The sequence below is a fragment of the Nelusetta ayraudi genome, unplaced genomic scaffold, assembly GCF_046127955.1.
Source record: "Nelusetta ayraudi isolate G7.1 ecotype Tasmania unplaced genomic scaffold, CSIRO-AGI_Nayr_v1 ptg000081l, whole genome shotgun sequence".
NCBI classification, from domain to species: domain Eukaryota; kingdom Metazoa; phylum Chordata; class Actinopteri; order Tetraodontiformes; family Monacanthidae; genus Nelusetta; species Nelusetta ayraudi.
In genome coordinates, this window is record NW_027466131.1 from 736,371 (window position 1) to 756,721 (window position 20,351).

Below are 20,351 nucleotides of genomic sequence, written 5' to 3' on the forward strand. Positions count from 1 at the left end.
CGAGCAAACACAAAGCGTGTCAGCTGTTCCAAGATAAACAGAGCACAGCTGAGTCCACACTGACAGAGAGAGAGAGGCAGCAGCGGCGGCGATTTACAGCGACCAACCACAGAGGGGGATGGGGGGGGGCAGGGGGGATGGATGGATGGATGGATGGATGCATGGGTGGATGGTTGCATGGATGATTTTGGTTCAAGACACACAGGCCATTCAGAGAGGAGCTTGATAAAAGGTTGGCTGTGTTCGATCCTGCGTCAGACTTTCAGAGTTTCAGCCTCAAGGTTCTTACAACAACCTTCATTTACAACAATTTGCCATCATATTTCTCATACTTTTCTTCAAATTCAGGACATGCTTGGCTGTGTGTGCGTGCACTGGTTCTAAACCTCTCTTGCATGTCTTTTGTCGGGTGTAATGTTTATCCCGCCTCACACGTAAATCTCTCCACATCCCGGACGCGTCTCACACTTCAGGCCTAATTCCAAATGAAATGAATTCATGAAATGGACTTCTTCTCCTTCTCCTTGTCGCTGGGAGAGTGGCTTTCAGCCGCTGGAGGAAGGTGCTCAGCGAAGCAGCCAGCTCCTTCGGCCTCCCTTCTTTCTTTTTTTTTTTTAATATTTCCTTCTTTTCCAGGTGAGTGAGCGCCGGGGGAGATAAGCCTGTCACCGCTTCCCTCCAGACTGAGGCGCGGCGAGCACATCTCAAACAGCGGCACGACTGGCCAACAGCGATAGCCGGGCCAACATCTCCATGAGACAGCAAGGGGGGGGGGGGGGGGGGGGGGGGGGGCGGAGAGGGGAGACGAGCTTCAGAAAAAGCTGGCATTCACTCAGAAGAAGCCGGGAACTCGGCGGAGCTGCCTGTGACACAGCCACGGTAATTGTTTTGCTATCCGGAGGAGAGTCGCTCTCTCTGCGAGGAACTCTGCGGATGACGGATGGACGGTAGCAGGAAGCGGTGATGAAACCGGCCGCAGCCTGGAGGGCAAACATGGCGAGGTGGAACCGGTGCAGACCGAAACGTCAGGATCCATCCTTGGAGGGCGAAATTCAAAAAATAAAAAGTAAATCTTTGTCCGCTTCACTTTATGTCTTTCAGCAAGCTGATCCAATTTTTATATTTCGTCCTTGTCAAGCCAGAGAGAAAGAGGGAGAGAGAGGGTGGGGGGGGGGGAGAGAGAGAGAGAGAGAGAGCAAGCTTCTGTTGCTCTCAATAATTTCTCAACAGCCCTGTGAGCTTCTGCATCATTGGCACTTGCATTACTTTCTGTCTTGTGGCAAAAAGGTGAAAGTATCATTTTCAAAAGCCTTGCAAACATCTGATTGTTGATACTTCAGGCACAAATATGAGCTATAATAGTTTGCTGCACCTGTTCATTAAAAAAAAAGGTACACTGGTGCCATCTATAACTTGGAAGAATTGAGACTGAGCCAGTCGAGGGTCTTTCCTGATTGCAGCCGCCAGTGTTTTTTTGCTGCTCAGCAGCCCAGTGGACTGGGACAGTCTGGTTCGGTCTTGTCTCTTTGGTTGTGTGTATTGTGTTTAGTGTTGAACGTCAAACACAGCGCATTTCCGCCGAAGGGCCACGATCTCGCTCAGACCTCCACGTCTCTTCTGCTGCCATCCAACTCTCATCCATCTGCTAGTCCCCATCTAGCTGCTCTGCACCACCTGTTTATTCCTGTGGAAGGCTACGTGTTTGGATTTTTTTCACCTTTTTTTCACAATCCTTTCTTTTAAAAAAAAAAAAAAAAAAAAAGTGTGCATATTCTTATTCTTTGTTTTGTTTTTTTTCAACTGCTGCTGTTTGACCTGCAAGATTCATTGCGATCTCAAAAATCTCAAAAATCAATCTCTCTTAAATTAGCGCCACCTTTTGGACAAACCACTAGCTCTGATATTAAGTTTTGGGTTGTCCAGAAATATTTGTCCTCCTTTTCATATTGACAGTCATTTTTAGCCTTTTTGCAACCAACTTTGGCGGTCCCTGCTGGCCAAACGATAGAATGCAGGTTTTGGTCCTTCGCCGTTGGCCTCCTTGTCGAAGCCGTGCCCATCTTTTTTATACGGTCAATGGTCCAGCGTCGAATGGAAGACAGGTGCAGTCAGCAAGTGACTGCCGATGCCAAAAGAAGAAGTAAGTGGTAAGACAGCCCTGAAAAAAGAGCGAGCGAGAGAAAGAGAGAGAGAACGAGTGAAGTCTTATTACCTTCATCCATCTGGCAGCTAACCCAGCAGTGAATGAAATGCTGCCGAGTGCCCTGCAGGACGTGCGTCTCAGGCAGCCGCGCTTGCGTCTGTCACTTAGAAATACTGACCTTTAGCCAGTAGCGATGTTTGCTGTTACTCAGGCGAGTATGATTTATGCAGACGTGACACGGCGTGAGCTGTAAATCTCTGTACGCCGGCTAACCTGTGGACTGAGCAGCGGCTGATGGATGATCTACGAGCTTGTATCAGACACACACACACACACACACACACATGCGCGCGCGCACACACTAACCTGAATGAAGATGTCTTTATGGAACAAATGCAAATAAAGCCGCGGTGTGCCTGAGCGTCCCACATCGCCGCTGCTCTTTCATGACGGCGTGGCGAGGAAGCCCTCCTGGGTTCCCCGCCGCCGCTCGCCCATCCCGTCTCCCCGTGTTTGTCTTTTAACAGGCCTCCTGGCTCGGCTTCACCATTGAACGCCTTCCTCTGACAGATTTTCTGATCGGCCCCGCTATCCTGCGACACAGTGGAGGCTGCAATTAAAGAAGTATTCCGCGAGGGATCGACACAAAGGGGGGCGTCTCGCGCTCCGCACCATGGCGCCGTGTAATGAATATTTCACTTCCGAGTTAGGACTGTTAAGTTTGTCAGGGTGGGTGGCGTGCACACTTTTTCACTACTCGGCAGAGTGGCGGGGACTTGGAGGGGTGCAGCGACAAGGAAAGCCGAGGAGTGGGGGCACCTCGGCTGCTCTTTGGCCACATTTAGGACGAAACATTGAGGGGGAGTGAAATAAAGTGCAACACAGATTAATGAACGACTCGTTTATGAATAGTCTTCCACCAAGGAATCTGCAAAGGAACTGGCAACTTGTGTTCCGTGTGAAAAGAGCCCAGAGGGTTGAGTCAGAGTGAAGCAGTGCAGAGGGAAGTGGAGGGACCAGACCAGAGGTTCCCTGAACTACACACTGGGTTCCCGTCATCTGTCCTCCTTCTTGCTAACACAGTTCAATTTAACCCGCAACAAGCTTTAAAACTGAAATTTGGAGGCTTGGAAATTTTGATTTCACACAGTCAACAAATGCCCTGTGATGAACTGGCAACTTGTCCAGGGTGTCACCCTGCCTCCGCCCTATGACAGCTGGGATAGGCCCCAGCAGACCCCCGTGACCCTGAGCTCAGGAAGAAGCGGGTATGGAAGATGAATGAAGGAATGAAAGTCAACAAATGAAAAAGGATATTTATTTTTACATATTTTTGCTATGGATCTGATACTGAGTCACACTGATTTAAAATAGACATTTTCTTAAAACTTCATGGTCACCGCACAGCCATGTAGACTTCAAAAACGGGTTGTTCGTAATGCAGGGTGATATTCTGCCGTCCCACCTGGACAGAGATATTTTTTCAAGTCCTCTTGCAAAAGCGTATGAAACAAAACTGCAAAACATTTGCTTCAGGGGGAAAAACATGGGTGTAAATACAGGGTGGGGTGGTGGTGGGGGGTGGGGGGTGGAGGAGAAGATATGTGTTGTGTTGTGAGGAGCCACTGGTTTTGACTCTGGATTCCATAATTTCGCCTTGTTGAGCAGAAACACCTGCAGCCGTTTGGTGCAGCGAAGCCGCAGAGTCGCCACACGCTGCCTGTGATGGCGATAACGACTTCCCGCACTGGGATTATTACACTGCTGTGTCAAGTCTTTGCACCCGGCCGATTAAATATGCATGAATGTTTGAAATGAATTTTGGTGGCTCGCCCCTCCACCACCTCCTCCAGCAGCAGCAGCAGCACCAGCACCAGCAGCCTCTTCTCCTGCCCCCCTACTCTCCATTGTCAAACTATATAATCATATTCCTGTCTATTAAAATTCGGATGAATAATTTAAGCATATGACAACAGCCCAGCTCTCAAAGAGGAGGTTTTGGCACGGCAGCTGGCAGACAAGGTTGCTTTTGATGAGCGATGCATGCTAAATTGACTTTGCCGTGGCGAACGCCGAAGCGGAACAATGAAAGAAAGAGAGAAGAAAAAACAAATTTGGCAGAAAAAAAAACAAACTATATACATGCATATACATATTCAACCCTGTGAAATTTTGATGCCACGACTTCAAATGTGCGACACAGAAACACGGTGGCTGATATGAAATATGCAACAAGGCAGCAGCAGGTGGAAGGCCCGCCGTCGTGCCGCCGCACTGTCAGTCTCGTTTCTCAGAGTTGGATTCCAGTCAAGGACTTTTTTTTTTCACTGGAAAAAAACACAGAAAAAAAACAAAAATGGGTTTAATGTACGCATACATCTGGAGTCAGGCGGCAGCAGCCCAGCTGAAGCTCTGATTAAATTATATCACCGCCTATCAAACGTAAAATCAGGAAACGCCCTCTGAGCCTCCATCATTTTCTCATTCATGCATTTTAATCCATACAAAAGGGAAAAAATATGAATAATTGACTCTTGAGGTTTGATATTTCTTTGCCACAGCAGCAGACGCATATATGAAATATATGGTTCTCTGAATCTTATATGTGGAGAATGAAAAAGGTTACAGGCACACACACACACACACACACACACACACACACACACACACACACAGATGCAGTGTATGTGTGTGGGTTTGAGCAGCAGCTTGAAAGTGAATGCAGAAATTGGAGATATTGCTGTGGGTGGAGGGCAAACTAACTTTGAACATTGATTGCAGAGAAGTTATTATGGGTCGTCTCTGGAGGTCAGAGTCGAGGCTCCTCAAACAAGAGAGAGAAAAAAAGAAATGAGACCTCCCACATACGCTGAATTCACAGAGCATGTTATGAGCTCTCACTTATTCCCCAGACCACGAGAAATATAAATTGAAAAAAGAGAAACACCCACATCATTATACAGACGGCAGAAAGAAGAATTGTGTGTCAAATAATTTCAAGAATCTTCACTAGTTTAAACGCAGCATTTCGCCCTTACTTTAAGCATTTTTCTCACCATTTATTATTGCACTACTTTAAAACTTTCATCTCATGTTTAGTCATTTTTTATTGCTGCTGTCAGAGTGTTCTATATTATTTATTACAACTTTTAGATGGACTGCCAGGAGAACTCATTACAACTACTGATGCAAGCCGAAGCGTAGAGGTGTTTCTAAAAAATAAATTGACTTACTCCAGTTTTAATGCAACACATAAAAATACCAGCATAAAAATGTGCAGCGTTGTTTGTGGAGAGTTCCTCTTGTCAGGTTAGCGGAAACCCCTCGAAATGCCATATTCTCCAAAATGAACTTTGAAAGTATTTTCCAGCAAGAATCAGTGTCTGAAAAATCACAGAGGAACCCCTCAACCTCCCCGATGCTTCTCCCACGCCGGTGACCGCCTTCTTTTTGTCCCCGTTCCAAACATGTGGCCCAGCAAAGCCTCGGTTTCGGCTGGAGGCTGTGAACGCAGGGTGATTGATCATGAAGAACCTGTGCCGCTGGAGTTTGGAAAGAAAAGTTGCTGAGTGGAACGTGGAACCTTTTAACGCCGCGCAATAGTAAGGGCCGTGCCACGTCCGCTCTGAGGATGACTCGAGTTTTGATCATTTGGCTGCACGCTAAGAGTGGTCTTCAGGAGGTTTTGTTGTAGTGACTGTGCCATGGAATTGGAAATCAATCCCATTCCCTCACAGCACAGCCGCCACACACACACACACACACACACACACACACACACACACACACAAGGACTATTAGCAGCTGGCAAACAGTTCAATACCGAAGCCACAACACCTGAACAAGACGTTTTAAAGCCGGCGGCCTCATGTGTTATCGATTCCGCCCTCCGCGAACCCACTGTGTTCTCAGCCCCAGCTCAGATGACTGCGACAAGTCGGCCTGCTGTTTCTCTGTTTTGACTTTTCAGCACAGTCCAAACACAATCAGCAGCCAGAGCCCAAAGACTCCTGGTAAACGGTGTTCTTCATTTTGATAGCCGAAACATTTATCCTGGTTGGATTTTCCAAGTTTGGCCTCCGTCCAAATGTTACAGTCAATATTAAACAGTTTAGTTTTCAACACACCGCCACACAACACTGTCATCTCCAAGAGGCGCCGGTGCTGTGCCAACCTGGTGGCACACAACTTTCTCCATCACCACACACATTTTATTTTTATTTTTTTTAAAAGACCTGCTGGGCATTCAACAGTTGGCACTCCATCCTCCAGCACACACACATACAACCTCCACACAGCCAGCAGAAGAAAGGATAGCATTAAGTTTAACTGGAGACTTCTCAGAAACCGGCACTGCAGACCAGCTGTGATTGACAGCAGGTCGAGGCAGCGGAATGCAGAAATGTGGCATTTTGGAACGATTAACTAACTAACTAACTAACATTCTTTATGCTGCTTCACAAATGGGCCAGCAAGTGTCACACAGGGAGGAATCAAACCTGGACAATACTAACGTAATTTTCCAATGATTCACCCAAACATTGGAATTTTCTTTCTTTCTTTCTTTCTTTCTTTCTTTCTTTCTTTCTTTCACACGAACACATTTTTTAAACATGCAAGTCCATTTTGGCTTTTATCGTATAAGACAATTGTTTTCATGAATAATGGTAGCACCAAGACCAAATAACATTAAATATCTAACCACTCATCCTTAAACATACTTTACTCCTTTTATTCACCTCACGTGTGCTTCAAAATTAACGTAACATGACATAATCAAATAATTACAGTGAAATTGTTTATTTTATGTATTTCTTATCATATTTTATTTTTCTGTCGCAGCAGGTCAATCTGTAAATTAACATTAAATATGAGAACACTCATAACAATATAATGTATTAGTAGTAGTAGGAGGAGGAGTAGTAGTAGTATTGATTAAACTCTTTTTCTTCTATTTTGGACATAGTTGGGTAGCTTTTGCAAAGGTTTAGAATTACGTTCGTTTCATATTTAAAAAGAAAATAGTATATTGATATATTTCACATTAAATATGAATTTGTTACGTATCACATTTGCAAAATAAGGAACGCTTCACGAATTTGCGTGTCATCCTTGCGCAGGGGCCATGCTAATCTTCTCTGTATCGTTCCAATTTTAGTATATGTGCTACCAAAGTAACACGACAGTCACTTGGCGGGGTCTTGTATTTAAATAGCTGTAAATGTAAAGTATATCAACTCATGGTGTACCGAGAAAGTTGTTTAATTTCAACATTTTTAAAACATATACATACGATGCACAATCATTTGTAACATATAAGAAGGTTAAAAATATCTTCCACCAGAACCTTATTTAATAAATATTAATTCCTGTTTATCACTGGCGATCACTAGAGGCTGATGGGAAATACGAGCGCTGACTGCCTACGTCACGCAGTTCTGATTGGTAAATGGGAAGTCACGTGACCAAACGAATGACGTAACTCCACCCCCGTACGATCCCGACACAAGTCAGGGGACGGTTTATGGGAGAGCCGAGGAGGGGGACGAGCCGGTGACCTCACCGATTGCACAGGCAACCCACAAACAGCGGAAGAGTGGAGTGTGTTTCGGCGCAGTTCGGCAAGAGATCAACCGATTCATATCCTGGCAGTAATAAATATACCGGAAGAGCAGTAGTGAGACGCGAGGAATGTATATGTGATCTTCCAGAAAGTATCGTGAGTGTGGGTCGATTAAACAAACGAAACAATTCACTTAATTTTACAACGACTGTCGTCTTGTGGGTGTTTATGCGTTTCAACAGTTGCTCTTCCATCTGTTTGTTCAAGGGTTTTGAAAAACTAAGAACCCCTGCTTAGAAAACAAGAAAATGTTTTATCTTTACAACCGAAATCGCTTTCCTTTTTAAATAGGTGAAACAGCGCCACCTATGGAAACTGTGTGAACTCCACTTACCTAAAATAATAAAGTTGCTTAAGAATGTATCTGTATTTGGCCTTCCTCTGGCTATGAGGAACACACTGAAGGCTGTTTGATTGTGGGTGTTGAATGTGGGTGTTGAATGTTTTGCTGTTGTTATTATGAATTATCTTTGAGTTTGGAGTTTGTCTGGGATTTTGAAAAATGTATTTTACGTGCTTGAAGCAGAACGCCTGCATTTTACATCCCCTTGCTGTGCGTGCAAGTGTGTGTGCGTCCAACAGTGAGTGCCAAGAGTTCCTCTGGAGTGGCTGTTCAATAAGTTGGCAACAAATGCAAAAAAAAACCTTAAAAAAACTCAGAGATCAAAGGGAATATCAGGCGGCTAATTCAGCTTCAGATCAGAGGGAGATCTTCTAAAGTGCTATGAGGTTTTGAAGTAAACGCTATTTTGCCACTGTGTTTCATTTATTTTCAGCTCCACTGCCCTAATTGGCCCCAGAGGTGAGGAGAAAAGTGGATGGGCTGGCGGCGCAGACCCAGGGCCAGCTATCCATCTCAAACATGAAACTAATGAAACGGTCGAGGGAGAAATTGACATTTTGTTGCAAAAACAGCAGAGCCTTGTCGGAGCAGGTAGTGGGCTAGCACACGGCCCTGTGGGACCTTCAGTCTGAACGCCGCTCAGTATTCCATATTATCCAGGTATTAATTAGATTGCATAACATGTCTCAACCCCTCTTCTCAAAATATGTCTGGACACATAATTTACCCTCAGTTGCACATAGAGGATGCAAGTAAATCCACTTTAATCCTGTCTAAAAAAAAATTCAACATAAGAAACTGCAATGAGGGCAAACAATGAAAAGAGCAGCAGCTTTAACACTTCACGGGAATTTTACACCCCGATCACACATCAGTAGGACCGAAATTATCGCTGGAAATGGTTCAGTATCTCTAATCTTCAGCTCATTTTGTGCATGGAAATATATAAAATTTGATATGCAGACCTCCTTCCCAAACTAGGTGCTATCTGAGGCAACTCAGTCTTTCCATGGAAATGGGCCGTGCAAAGTAAAAAGACCGTGATAATTTATTTCATCAAATGGCCAACCTTTACGTGCCCTTCTGTGAGGGGTGTGATAAAGGGCCAGTGGCTGACCGCCTATCAGTGTGTCTGAGAATCAGCGTTTGCATTGTGTATGAAGAGAATGTTGCTTGCAGGAAACCATAATGTCAGACAAAGGTTGTAATATGTGATCTTCTTTCTTTTCCCGTGGCAAAGTGCTTTTCGCTGCTGTGAAACTATTGTTTCCCCTCCGTGTCTAAAAGGTTGAATTTGTTGGTCTGCAGAATGAATAACATTCTCGTTATTCACAAGTTTCACAAAGTGAACTTGGGATTGAAGTTTGGCAATAAAATTACAAGACTTGTGATTATTTTTCTTTTTTTAGCAGCCCTGTATGAGCAGCTTTATGGCTCCCACTTTGTCATTACCCCTCACGTTTGTTTCTAAAGATAACCCTCGAGCTTGTGATCATTTCTGCACATGATAGAAAGAATATAAAGATAACCCACCCTGCCGACAGTCACTGGATAACAAGGCTGTCTAAGCCTGAAGTGAGGAGCCGCACAAAGAGGAGCCGGGGTTTTGTTTTCCATCTGACACGGATGGATCATCCTGGATGAAGCCGCCGGCTCTGGACAGTTCAGACCTTTCTGATATCTGGTGGATTACCTGCTGAAAAGAGCACATCTGCACTAGCAGCTTGCCAAGAGCTTCCCTTCAGAGACGGAAACACAATGTATGCCTTATTCCATACATTGCACACATTGTCCTTATTTCATGGTACCGTTAAGGATTTGTTGGAGCATCTGAAACATTCAGGAAGCAATAAAAAATGACATCTTGTTTGCCGCCGAATCGGCATGTTATTACTTTATTCCAAAAAGCTTTAGAGTCAGAGAGGGTTGAGCAGTTTGTTTATAGGGCTGCTTTTAATCCAGCAGCCAGGCTCAAAGTCACCATGAAATGCCTTTTTCATGCAGTTTTGTTTCTCTCAAGTAATCCTCTATCCTGAAATATGCATGGTGAAAATGTTTTATATTCTTCTTTATATTAGTGTGGGGGGTGGCTGTACCCCCCCTTCCCCTCCGCAGGAATAAAAACGTGAATATTTCAGACCCTGAAATAACTTTATTTATTATTATTACTCTCTGTGACCCTTGATGGATTCCTTTTTGCAAAAGCGGCCTTTGAAATGTGACTGAAAATCCTTCAAAAAAAAGGTTCATCTCAATCAGGTTAGAGCTTCAATGCTCAAGGTTCAATTTATTCTTCTATCAAACGTTTTAAAAACAAAACCATGTTGGACACGACACACATTACTCTGACATGCACATCATAAATAAATAACGCCGACACAATACTGACTTTGAATTGTGTGTGTTTGTTTATTGTTGAGTATCCTTGCAATTCACCCATTTTCACTGCCCACACTGGACTACAAGTCGCAAGGGAGAAGTGCTCCAGGTGTTTCCTGGAAACACGCTCACTCTGTACACACAAAGTCAGATGTATTTATTTGGAAATGAGTAAATGTCCATACCTATGTATGTGTGCATGGATTTCTTAATCCATTGGCAGTGCGTCTTTTTTCCGAACCTTTGTGAGTTCAAGGTTCAGCAGGACCCCAGGGTGATCATGTTGGAGGCCACAGATATTTCTGTGTCTGGAAATAAAAAAGGGGCCTCCTGCCTCCTCACGAAGGCTTCCATTCATGCTGCTGGAAAGCTCCCATATGCGGTCAGTGGAAACAAAAGATGACCATGGGTGTCAGAAAGCATATCTCTCTCGCTCTCTCTCTCTCTCTCTCTCTCTCTCTCTCTCTCTCTCTCTCTCTCTCGCTCTCGCTCTCTCTCTCTATCACTCCTCCTCTCATAAGAAAGAAGCAAACAAGAAAAGTCACTGTTTACATTGATGCATAAAACGTGATTTAGTGAAACAGTCATTACATGAAGTTTATGCTTTATAGTTCCCACTTTATATAAAGCGGAAGTAAAGCAATGAAATAATATGAGGTTTTGTGTAATTCTTTGACAGTATTGTGAAATATAACTATTGAACAGTTATATGATAGAACAGACGGAAATGTTTATTATATAATTATGTATGTTATTATTCCCTCTATATATGTGTATGAAATGGAAAGTCTGGAATTGGTGAACAGTGACGTTTGCTGGAGAACAGGTTGAATTACAACAGTATCAGTCACGCTTTTGTAACATTGCACGTGTCGCGCACCCAATCATGTCCGTCCTTCTTTTCTCCTTACACCAATCACAAACGAGTATATTTCCTGGTCGAAGCGCAGCTTGCGGGTGTGCTGCACGGTGTGCTGCTTTACATTGTGATTGGATGGAGTGTTTCCCTAAGGTGGATGCTTGTCAAATCTATACTGTGCGCAGGCGCGCCGCAGAACGTGGGTTTTTTTTTTTTTTTGTATTTACGGAGCAGCTGAGCAGCCGCAGGGTGAAACACGGCGTGTGAAAGGACGCAAGAGCCCGGCGTGCCTGACTGAAAGTATGTGCAATAACTGACCACGTTTCAGTGGAGAAAAGATTCCTTTGTTGCTCGGACGTTGTGTGACTCGCCTAAACAAGGAGATTAAGCAATCCGCCGCCGCCACCATGTTTTGGCAAGCAAAAACCGCGATCCAGAAACTTCGACATCTACGGTAAGTTAGCTAGCTAACGGGACGTACAGTTAGCCTGTGGGTGTGCTAACTGAATGTTAGCACATCAATCCACTGTACGTGCGATACAGATATTTTTGTTGATGATGTTGTTGCTCTTGTGCCTTGACAACAGCCATAGCGTGTGTTTGGTGGACAGATTAGATGGGACGTTTAATTCGAGTGGTTGTGGGGTTGTTGTTGTTTTTTTGAGGACGACTTTTAAAGTGATGAAACAGCTGATGCAACCAAACTTCATTCATACTCACTGGCGTCATTTCATATTAATCGAGTTTGGTTCAGAGTTCGCTTCCTCCTGCACTCAAGGTCGCAGGACATCACTTTCACATTAAATATTTAAAGTGTTTATTTTCAGTGCATACCATTTGTATTAAAATGCCTCTTGTATTTAACAAAAAAATTACGCCTTTGTTTAATATGAGGGGTTCCCCCCCCCCCCCCCCCCCCCCCCGCACGCTTGATGATGAATCCCCCCCTTTTGAGTAAAATTTTGTTGTTATTGTTTGTTTTGTTCAAGATTGAACGGACAGCAGCGGTTATGGAAATCGATGAGCACCTCGGCAAGAGAACGAGCCACCCAGTACCAACCTGGACAGAGAATCCACGGATTTACAGTCAGAGAGGTTCGGTCAAATCTCATCGTTACTATAACTGTTAGGTTGTTTTTTTTCAAGGGGAAATATAGTACATATGGAGATTTTCAGTAATCTAAGTGATGTTAATATCGGGTTAACTGGGGCCATTGGACAATTTCGAATAGCACGGAGAAGAACATTGAATCATCTTCCGTTGAAATTCTTGTTTGTCCAGGTGGTAGCGGTGCCCGATCTGTTCCTGACGGCGGTGAAGTTGTCCCACGATAAAACGGGAGCTCAGTACCTCCATGCGGCCAGAGATGACTCCAACAACCTCTTCAGGTTTGGTGCACGCCAGTGTTTGCTTGAGCCGTAGCTCAGCGAGCTCCCAACGCTGACCACTTCCTCTTTGTTTCCTCAGCGTCCAGTTCAGAACCACTCCCCTGGACAGCACGGGGGTCCCGCACATCCTGGAGCACACGGTGCTGTGCGGGTCTGAGAAGTATCCCTGCAGAGACCCCTTCTTCAAGATGCTCAACAGGTCGCTGTCCACGTTCATGAACGCCTTCACGGGTACGCAGACGCCGGCGGTCCCAAAATTATTTGAAAACAAAAGGTTCTCCTAAATCCACTTCATAACACAGTGGTTGTCATTGTGTTTCTTTGTGTGTTCCCATAGCCAGTGACTACACCATGTATCCCTTCTCAACGCAAAACGGGAAGGACTTCCACAATCTCTTGTCCGTTTACCTGGATGCAGTTTTCTTCCCGTGTCTGCGGGAGCAGGATTTCCGGTAAGACTCTGGAGGAGGCACCTAATCACAGACCAACAAAATGCTTTTTTTATTCGTGGCGGGGGGGTGGGTTCTACTTTTTACATTAATTCAATCGTTAGAGTGGCGAGCAGAGACTTTTGTGTCTCCCTTCTCTTTGTTCGCAAATGAGCTTTTGTTCTTGAGGTTTATGAAGTGACCTCCAGGTGGTCTGAGGCATCAGGGACACCGTGGTGGTACCGTCCCCAGATAAACCCTCCTCCACCTTCTGTAAACAGCACTTCATTTAAACAGTGGTCGCTTCCTCCGTCCTCTGTGCTTAACAATAGGCTCAGACAGTAGGTTTGATTGGCCGATTCAGCGGCTCTGTCAATTTCTAATCTCAGAGTTCCTTGGCTCATATTTACAAAGAGTTAAACCACTTTTTTTTCTGTTAACCATCTCATTGTTTTTTTTTTAACTATGACTGTGTGCAAATGATGCAGGCAGGAGGGCTGGAGGTTGGAGAACGAAAACCCTGCGGATCCGGACACACCGCTGGTGTTCAAAGGGGTGGTGTTCAATGAAATGAAAGGTGCTTTTGTAAGTCAACGCTCAAGATTTTTAGTTTTAGAGCTCGGCCATGATGGCTTTGCATGTGTACCTAAAAATGCCTATCAGATACCACAGATGTACAGATGCAAAATTAACTTCACAGTCTTCGCATGTCTGCGTGTGTTCTTGCAGTCCGATAATGAGCGCGTGTACGGCCAGCACCTCCAGAACAAACTGTACCCGGACCACACCTACTCAGTGGTGTCCGGGGGGGAGCCGCTCGCCATCCCCGACCTCACCTGGGAGCAGCTGCGACAGTTCCACGCCACACACTACCACCCCAGCAATGCCAGGTAGGCGGCGGCACTAACAACAGCCCCTGTGTGTGTGTGTGTGTGTGTGTGTGTGTGTGTGTGTGTGTGTGTGTGTGTGTGTGTGTGTGTGTGTGTGTGTGTGTGTGTGTGTGTGTGTGTGTGTGTCCAGTTCATTTGACGTCGTCTAGAAAGCAGTTTGTTTCGAAAGGATCAACAATCCCACTGTGTGTGTCCGTGGTGCGTGTCCTCCAGGTTCTTCACATATGGAGATTTGCCCCTGGAACAGCACCTGAAGCAGATCGAGGAGGAAGCTCTGTCCAAGTTTGAACGCATCAACCCCAACACGGAGGTCCCGGCCCAGCCGCGCTGGAGCAACCCTGTAGGTTTCCAGTCTGGACAAAAGCACATCAGTGGTTGCTTACACACGTCGACGCATTCAAATGGCTTTCATGTCGGATTGAGATTCTCATCCAGCTGCAACCACATTGAGTCAAATTTGTTATTAAAATTTTGTGGTGTTTAAATGTTAGGTCATCAATCACATGTATAGTATTGAGAGAAAATGTTTTGATTGAGCACATTTCCTTTAATGTCCCCCCCGCAGAGAGAGGATCATGTGACCTGCAGCCCTGACGCTCTGGCTCCAGACCAGTCGAGGCAGAACACGCTGTGTGTGAGCTTCCTGCTGGGAGAGTAAGACCACGTCGCCTCTCTTGTGTTTCACGCGTCGTCACCGATGCTCGTACGACAGCAGCAGCCTTTTCCTTTCTCCTTGTTGCTGTCTGATGTCTTTTCTGTCCTGGTGTCTGCGCAGCATCACCGACACGTTTGAGAACTTCACTCTCAGCCTGCTCTCCTCCCTGATGATCTCCGGACCAAACGCTCCCTTCTACAAAGCTCTCATCGAACCCAAGATTGGAACGGACTTCTCCTCCGTCGTAGGGTGTGCACACAGCTAAACCGCAACACATCCGTCCATTAAAGCTGCTGCAGGAGGGAACGCACTGCGAAATACAATCTGACAAACTATCGGTGTGACTTGAGCTGTGTGTTTTTGTTTAATGACGCAGCCCCAAAGGCAGACATGAAAATGATGCTAATAATGCCGTGCAGGGAGTTTCATACTCCGGTTGTATGATATCTCACTGTTTGTCTCATGCTAACGTTGTGGTGAAACGTCTTGTTGCTCAGATACGACGGCAGCACCAAGGAGGCGTCCTTCAGCATCGGGCTGCAGGGGATGGCCGAGGAGGACACGGAGACGGTGAAGCACATCATCAGCCAAACCATCAACGACATCATCGAGTAGGTCACGGGGTCGCCAGGTCACGGTGGGGGCTGCAGGACCGAGGCGGTGAAATGAAAAATGTGACGGAGTTCCGTCTCTTCCTCGTCGCTAACAGGAACGGATTTGAGGATGAACGAATCGAGGCGCTCCTCCACAAGATCGAGATCCAGATGAAGCATCAGTCTACCAACTTTGGCCTGTCTCTGGCCTCGGTGAGTCCACCAGCAGTGTCTCCATAGCCGTGTTTGTAAGCCTCCATGTATGTTGCCAACATAAAGGATCTTCGTGCAAGTTGTTAATAGAACTTTTTTGTTTTTTCTCTCTGGCGAAATACGAGAAAATATTGCTGACGTGTTCATAGAAACCTGCTGGGGGAAGAATCAGTCACCTCCTGTCGGATGTTGACACGTCCTGTGTGTGTTTGCAGTACATTGCGTCGTCATGGAACCATGACGGTGACCCGGTGGAGCTGCTGCAGATCAACGAGAGCGTTTCTCGCTTCAGGCAGGCCTTAAAGGAGAACCCGCACTTCCTGCAGGACAAAGTCAGACAATACTTTAAGGTGACTGAAACAAACTGCTGGGATTTTTTTTATTTTTGTGTCATTATCTCATGTCCTCTAGTACAAATGGCAAAACATATCTTTAAAAAAATCTTCAAAAATAAATCTGAACCCTCTGGCAGGAGAACGGCCACAGACTGACCCTGTCCATGAGCCCTGATGAGAACTACTTGGAGAAACAGGCCAAAGAGGAAGAGGAGAAGCTTCACAGGAAGATCAAGGGTCTTTCTGACGCAGACAAGACGGACATCTACGAGAAGGGTAACGATAATGCTGTCGCTAGTTTCTTTGTGTGGTTGCTGCTGAGTAGTTCAAGGTCTGCTGCTACTCTCCACGTCGAGAAAACATCATACTTAGCCCTCTGTTTACAGCCTGGTAAACGGAAGGCTAAATAGGATGCATGACGTGCAACATAGCGTTAAATATGGGTGTTTGTTCCTCCTGCAAAGGTCTGGAGCTGCTGGCGGCTCAGAGTGAAACGCAGGACGCCTCCTGCCTGCCAGCGCTCAGAGTGTCTGACGTCGAGCCCACGATACCCGTCACCGCCGTCCAGATGGGTTCTGCAGGTACGGCGCCCTGTCCCCGCAGGGTTCGCATCCACACAGCTTCAAGTGTCTCTGCACGTGTTTAAGAGCCGCACTGTGACGTCCGTCTCCTCAGGGGGCGTCCCCGTCCAGCTCTGCGAGCAGCCCACCAACGGTCTGGTCTACTTCCGGGCCATGTGTAGCCTGAACACCGTCCCCGAGGAGCTCCGCCTCTACATCCCCCTCTTCTGCTCCGTCATCACCAAGTGAGTGAAGGCATGGAGAAAAGCTCATCACACTTGAAATATGCTGCTGCTGAATGTAGGTGCTGTAATGAAGGACATCTTCTCATTTCATTGTCAATTAAATGTGTGTTTCTGTTTTTGTGTGTGCGTGTGTCTCTCTCTTTCTGCTCCCTCAGGATGGGCTGCGGCGCCATGGACTACAGGCAGCAGGCCCAGCAGATGGAGCTGAGGACAGGAGGCATGTCTGTCTCCACCCAGATCACCCCCGACTCCAACCATCTGGACGTGTACGAGCAGGTGAGACTGCAAATGTTCATTGAAGTTCAGGATCCTGCCGCACGCGGTGATTCTGCTGCTCAAATCTGCTCCAATCAGAGAGACGCTGACTGACGTGAGCGTGTTGCAGACGGTTCACTGCTGCAGAAGCAAGGTCAACCGTTCATTCGCTGTATCTGTGGTTTGTCTCTCAGGGTGTCCTCCTGTCCTCCTCCTGCCTGGAGAGGAACCTCCCCCACATGTTCCATTTGTGGAGCGACATCTTCAACAGGTGCGTTTGTCCAACCGGCAGCCGTCGGCCCCTTCCTATCCAGACCTCACCGTCCAGACTGTGACACAGGTGAACGTTGGTCTTGCAGCCCCCACTTTGAGGACGAGGAGCGGCTCAGGGTGCTGGTGATGATGGCGGCGCAGGAGCTGGCCAATGGGATCTCCTACTCCGGTCACATGTACGCCATGACCCGTGCGGGACGTCACCTGACCCCCGCAGGAGACCTCCAGGAGACATTCGGTGGGATGGAACAGGTAAGGGTGGAAAAAGTCCAGGTCCATCTCACTGTGTCAGAATGGCCAGAACAGTCGGTGTCCTCTGAGGAGACAGAGGGCGGAGCTACAGCCGACGATCTGCAGGGTCAGAAACGGGAAGCTGCTGCTTTGATCTCGAGTGAGTTTTTATCCTCTCTGAACCTCAGGTGAAGTTCATGAAGAGGATCGCAGAGATGTCTGACCTCACGCAGGTCCTCCGAGCTCTCCCGCGCATCCAAAAGTTGGTGCTCAACCCTGAGAGCATGAGGTGGGTCCCGACAAGGTGGTTTGTAGTGATGTCCGATATTGACTTTTTGTTTACCGATATCCCGATATTATCCAACTCCTAATTTCTGAGACCGATATCAACCGAACACGATCTATGCAGTCGTGGAATTAACACATTATGGCTAATTAGTATTGTGATGTCCAGCTGGATGTACTGCATAATGTCATCAGTTACAAACAAGCTATTTTGTTAGCAGCCAGCCACCACTGAAACCACTCTGCTGAAACACGCGAGTCACTTGCTGTTATGCTTCGATGCGGTTTGATGACATCATCAAGCGTTGTAGAGACGAGTAAAGTATTGTTATTTACTATTTAGTAATACCAGGAAATTCGAGGAATTCATTCTTTGGCATGACTACTAAATTCGGGAGAATTTCTTTCCCGATACCGATATTTTCCGATATTAATTTTTAATGCCTTTAATCGGCCGATAATATCGGTAGGCCGGTAATATCGGACTTCCCTAGTGGTTTGTGAGTAGCCTGGCAGCCTCGATTCATGCGTGTGATGTTGCAGGTGTGCCATCAACGCGACTCCTCAGAAGATGTCTGACACAACCGTCCAGCTGGAGAAGTTCATGGAGGGCATCGCCGGAAGCCGAAGACATCACAAACCTGTCAAAAGTAACATCACAGAGGTGAGACAGCAGCCACATTGATCGTTGCTCGCATCCCATCACATTCATTCATTATCATATATTTATTCATTTTTTGTTTGGTTTAATATTTTCAAATGTCTCTGTGCTGAAGATGCCGCTGGACCCTCTGAATGAGTCTGGACCAAAGAGGAAACTCATCTCTGTAAGTTGAAACCCAGCCACATGGATCTTTGGCCCTTTGTGTTTATGGAAGACTGTTGAGACGGTTCAATCATTGTTTTGCTGCATTTTACAGTTATTTGAAAACTTTTCTCCTCTGTCGGGGTGGAAAGAAATCCAAACAATCTGTTTCTCCATCACTTTGCAGGAGCTGAACTTCCATCCGTGCCCGATGAAGACTTTCTTCACGATGCCCTTCCCAGTCCACTTTATCAGCGAGAGCGTTCGCACGGTGCCGTTCTCCCACCAGGACTACGCCAGGTAACCAGGAAGCCAAACGCTTCATTGTGTTTGAGCCTTTGTTGCTCTTTCTGCTAGTGTCACACGTCACGTGACTGAATGACCGTTTATTTCCTTCCCTCACAGTCTGTGCGTCTTGGCGAGGTTGATGACGGCCAAGTTCCTCCACGGCGAGATCCGAGAGAAGGGTGGAGCTTACGGGGGCGGAGCCAGGATGGGCGGCGGGCTTTTCTCCTTTTACTCATACAGGTTGGCGCCTGATTGTGCACAACATGAATAGTTTCAGCTTGATCTGGTGGGATCGTACGAAACAAATCAAACCCAGAGAATATTTCTCAATTTATTTATTATTTTTCTTCTTCAATTTATTCATTGATATTATTTATTCTCAATTTATCTGCCAGGGACCCAAACTCCGTGCAGACTCTGTCGGCGTTCCACAAAGGCGTGGACTGGGCCAAGTCCGGCCAGTTCACCCAGCAGGACGTGGACGAAGCCAAACTGTCCATCTTCTCTGCGGTCGACTCCCCGGTGGCGCCTGCTCACAAAGGTGAGACGTCATTCATTCACATTCATCTTCGTCAACACCATCTCAGAGGACAATGGCCACACCCACAGCCAGGTGTTGGCTCCGCCCTCTGATGGGGACCTTTTGAATTGTCTAACAAGAGCTTTATGTTCCGTCTGGTGGCCCGGTGTGTTGCAGGAATGAGTCGCTTCCTCAGTGGAGTCACAGATGAAATGAAGCAGCAGCACAGAGAGAGACTCTTTGCCGTCACCCACAAAAGTCTGGTGGAAGCAGCCGGGAGGTAAAATCTTTGCTCAGTGTGAAAAAAGCGTGAAAAAATACTGCAAATCAACACTGTAGTTTTGTTTAATCTTAAGATGTAGTTTTGGAATTCTTTTTTATTATGTATTAGTGTATGTATTAGGCACAGCGCCCCCAGGTGGCAACTCAACAGCAACATATTCCTCTTAGACGGTTTTGGATGCAGGCAAACAAAGTTACATGGTGCATTAAGCGGCCAGCTGGGGGCGCTGTGTACACAGCGGGCGCCAAATTCGCTGGGTTACAAGTCCGTTGATCCTAAAGTCACTTGGTCATTTTAAGTGCGTGTCGTTTCTCTGACTGACGGAGAAAGTAAAGCAAAGTGTTTTGGTTTGTTGTTGTTTTCCCGCAGACACCTGAGCATCGCTCACAGAACGTGCAGCGTCGCCATCCTCGGCCCCGAAAACGACGCGGTCAGAAAGGACCCATCCTGGGTTGTTAAATAAAATGATTTATAATAAATCTGCGCGCCACGCTGAGAAGACTGACTGAGCGCAACTCATCAAAGCCGGAGCAGTGTTCCAAGAAGAGCTGGAGCCTCAGTAGTGTTTTGGTCCCGGACTCGGTGGCAACATAACCAATGTCTCTCTCAATTGTGTTCTGTATATAGCGTTAAAAAGAAATCCAAGTGTTGTATTTACTGACAAAAACCCAAGTGATGTATTTATTTTGTGATCATGGAAGGAACACGTTTGGAATAAAAATGTCACTGACAACATGTTGACTTTTCACAGCCTTT

The 20,351-nt window shown here is 46.3% G+C and overlaps 1 protein-coding gene, 1 long non-coding RNA gene and 1 other non-coding gene across 3 annotated transcripts; 2 read left to right on the forward strand and 1 right to left on the reverse strand.

Annotated features, from left to right (window-relative positions):
• Positions 1 to 7,218: 7,218 nt before the first annotated feature.
• Positions 7,219 to 7,324, reverse strand: LOC142900299 (U6 spliceosomal RNA). The gene has a single exon (XR_012928879.1). It is a non-coding gene; the product is annotated as a U6 spliceosomal RNA (small nuclear RNA).
• Positions 7,325 to 7,500: 176 nt separating this feature from the next.
• Positions 7,501 to 9,438, forward strand: LOC142900287 (uncharacterized). The gene is made up of 2 exons (XR_012928877.1): positions 7,501 to 7,862; positions 8,543 to 9,438. It is a non-coding gene; the product is annotated as an uncharacterized LOC142900287 (long non-coding RNA).
• A 2,106-nt stretch (positions 9,439 to 11,544) lies between these two features.
• On the forward strand, positions 11,545 to 20,340 carry pitrm1 (pitrilysin metallopeptidase 1). Its single transcript, XM_076044490.1, has 27 exons — positions 11,545 to 11,801; positions 12,337 to 12,442; positions 12,630 to 12,736; positions 12,816 to 12,967; positions 13,074 to 13,188; positions 13,653 to 13,749; positions 13,894 to 14,054; positions 14,268 to 14,394; positions 14,620 to 14,708; positions 14,830 to 14,958; positions 15,207 to 15,320; positions 15,419 to 15,515; positions 15,731 to 15,865; positions 15,988 to 16,126; positions 16,315 to 16,431; positions 16,526 to 16,655; positions 16,811 to 16,931; positions 17,105 to 17,181; positions 17,270 to 17,435; positions 17,603 to 17,703; positions 18,243 to 18,363; positions 18,476 to 18,526; positions 18,692 to 18,804; positions 18,910 to 19,032; positions 19,188 to 19,333; positions 19,490 to 19,592; positions 19,965 to 20,340. Exons 1-27 carry the CDS (start codon positions 11,755 to 11,757, stop codon positions 20,056 to 20,058), a joined length of 3,078 nt encoding a protein of 1,025 aa, XP_075900605.1. The 5' UTR covers positions 11,545 to 11,754; the 3' UTR covers positions 20,059 to 20,340.
• The last annotated feature ends 11 nt before the right edge of the window (positions 20,341 to 20,351 follow it).

What these genes read in the sequence shown, in the direction of transcription:
- pitrm1 (XM_076044490.1), top strand. Translation starts at nt 11,755, where the DNA reads ATGTTTTGGCAAGCAAAAACCGCGATCCAGAAACTTCGACATCTACG. An exon ending in AGCCGCGCTGGAGCAACCCT is followed by an intron (nt 14,395 to 14,619) that starts GTAGGTTTCCAG and finishes TCCCCCCCGCAG; the next exon opens with AGAGAGGATCATGTGACCTG. An exon ending in ATCTGGACGTGTACGAGCAG is followed by an intron (nt 16,932 to 17,104) that starts GTGAGACTGCAA and finishes TTTGTCTCTCAG; the next exon opens with GGTGTCCTCCTGTCCTCCTC.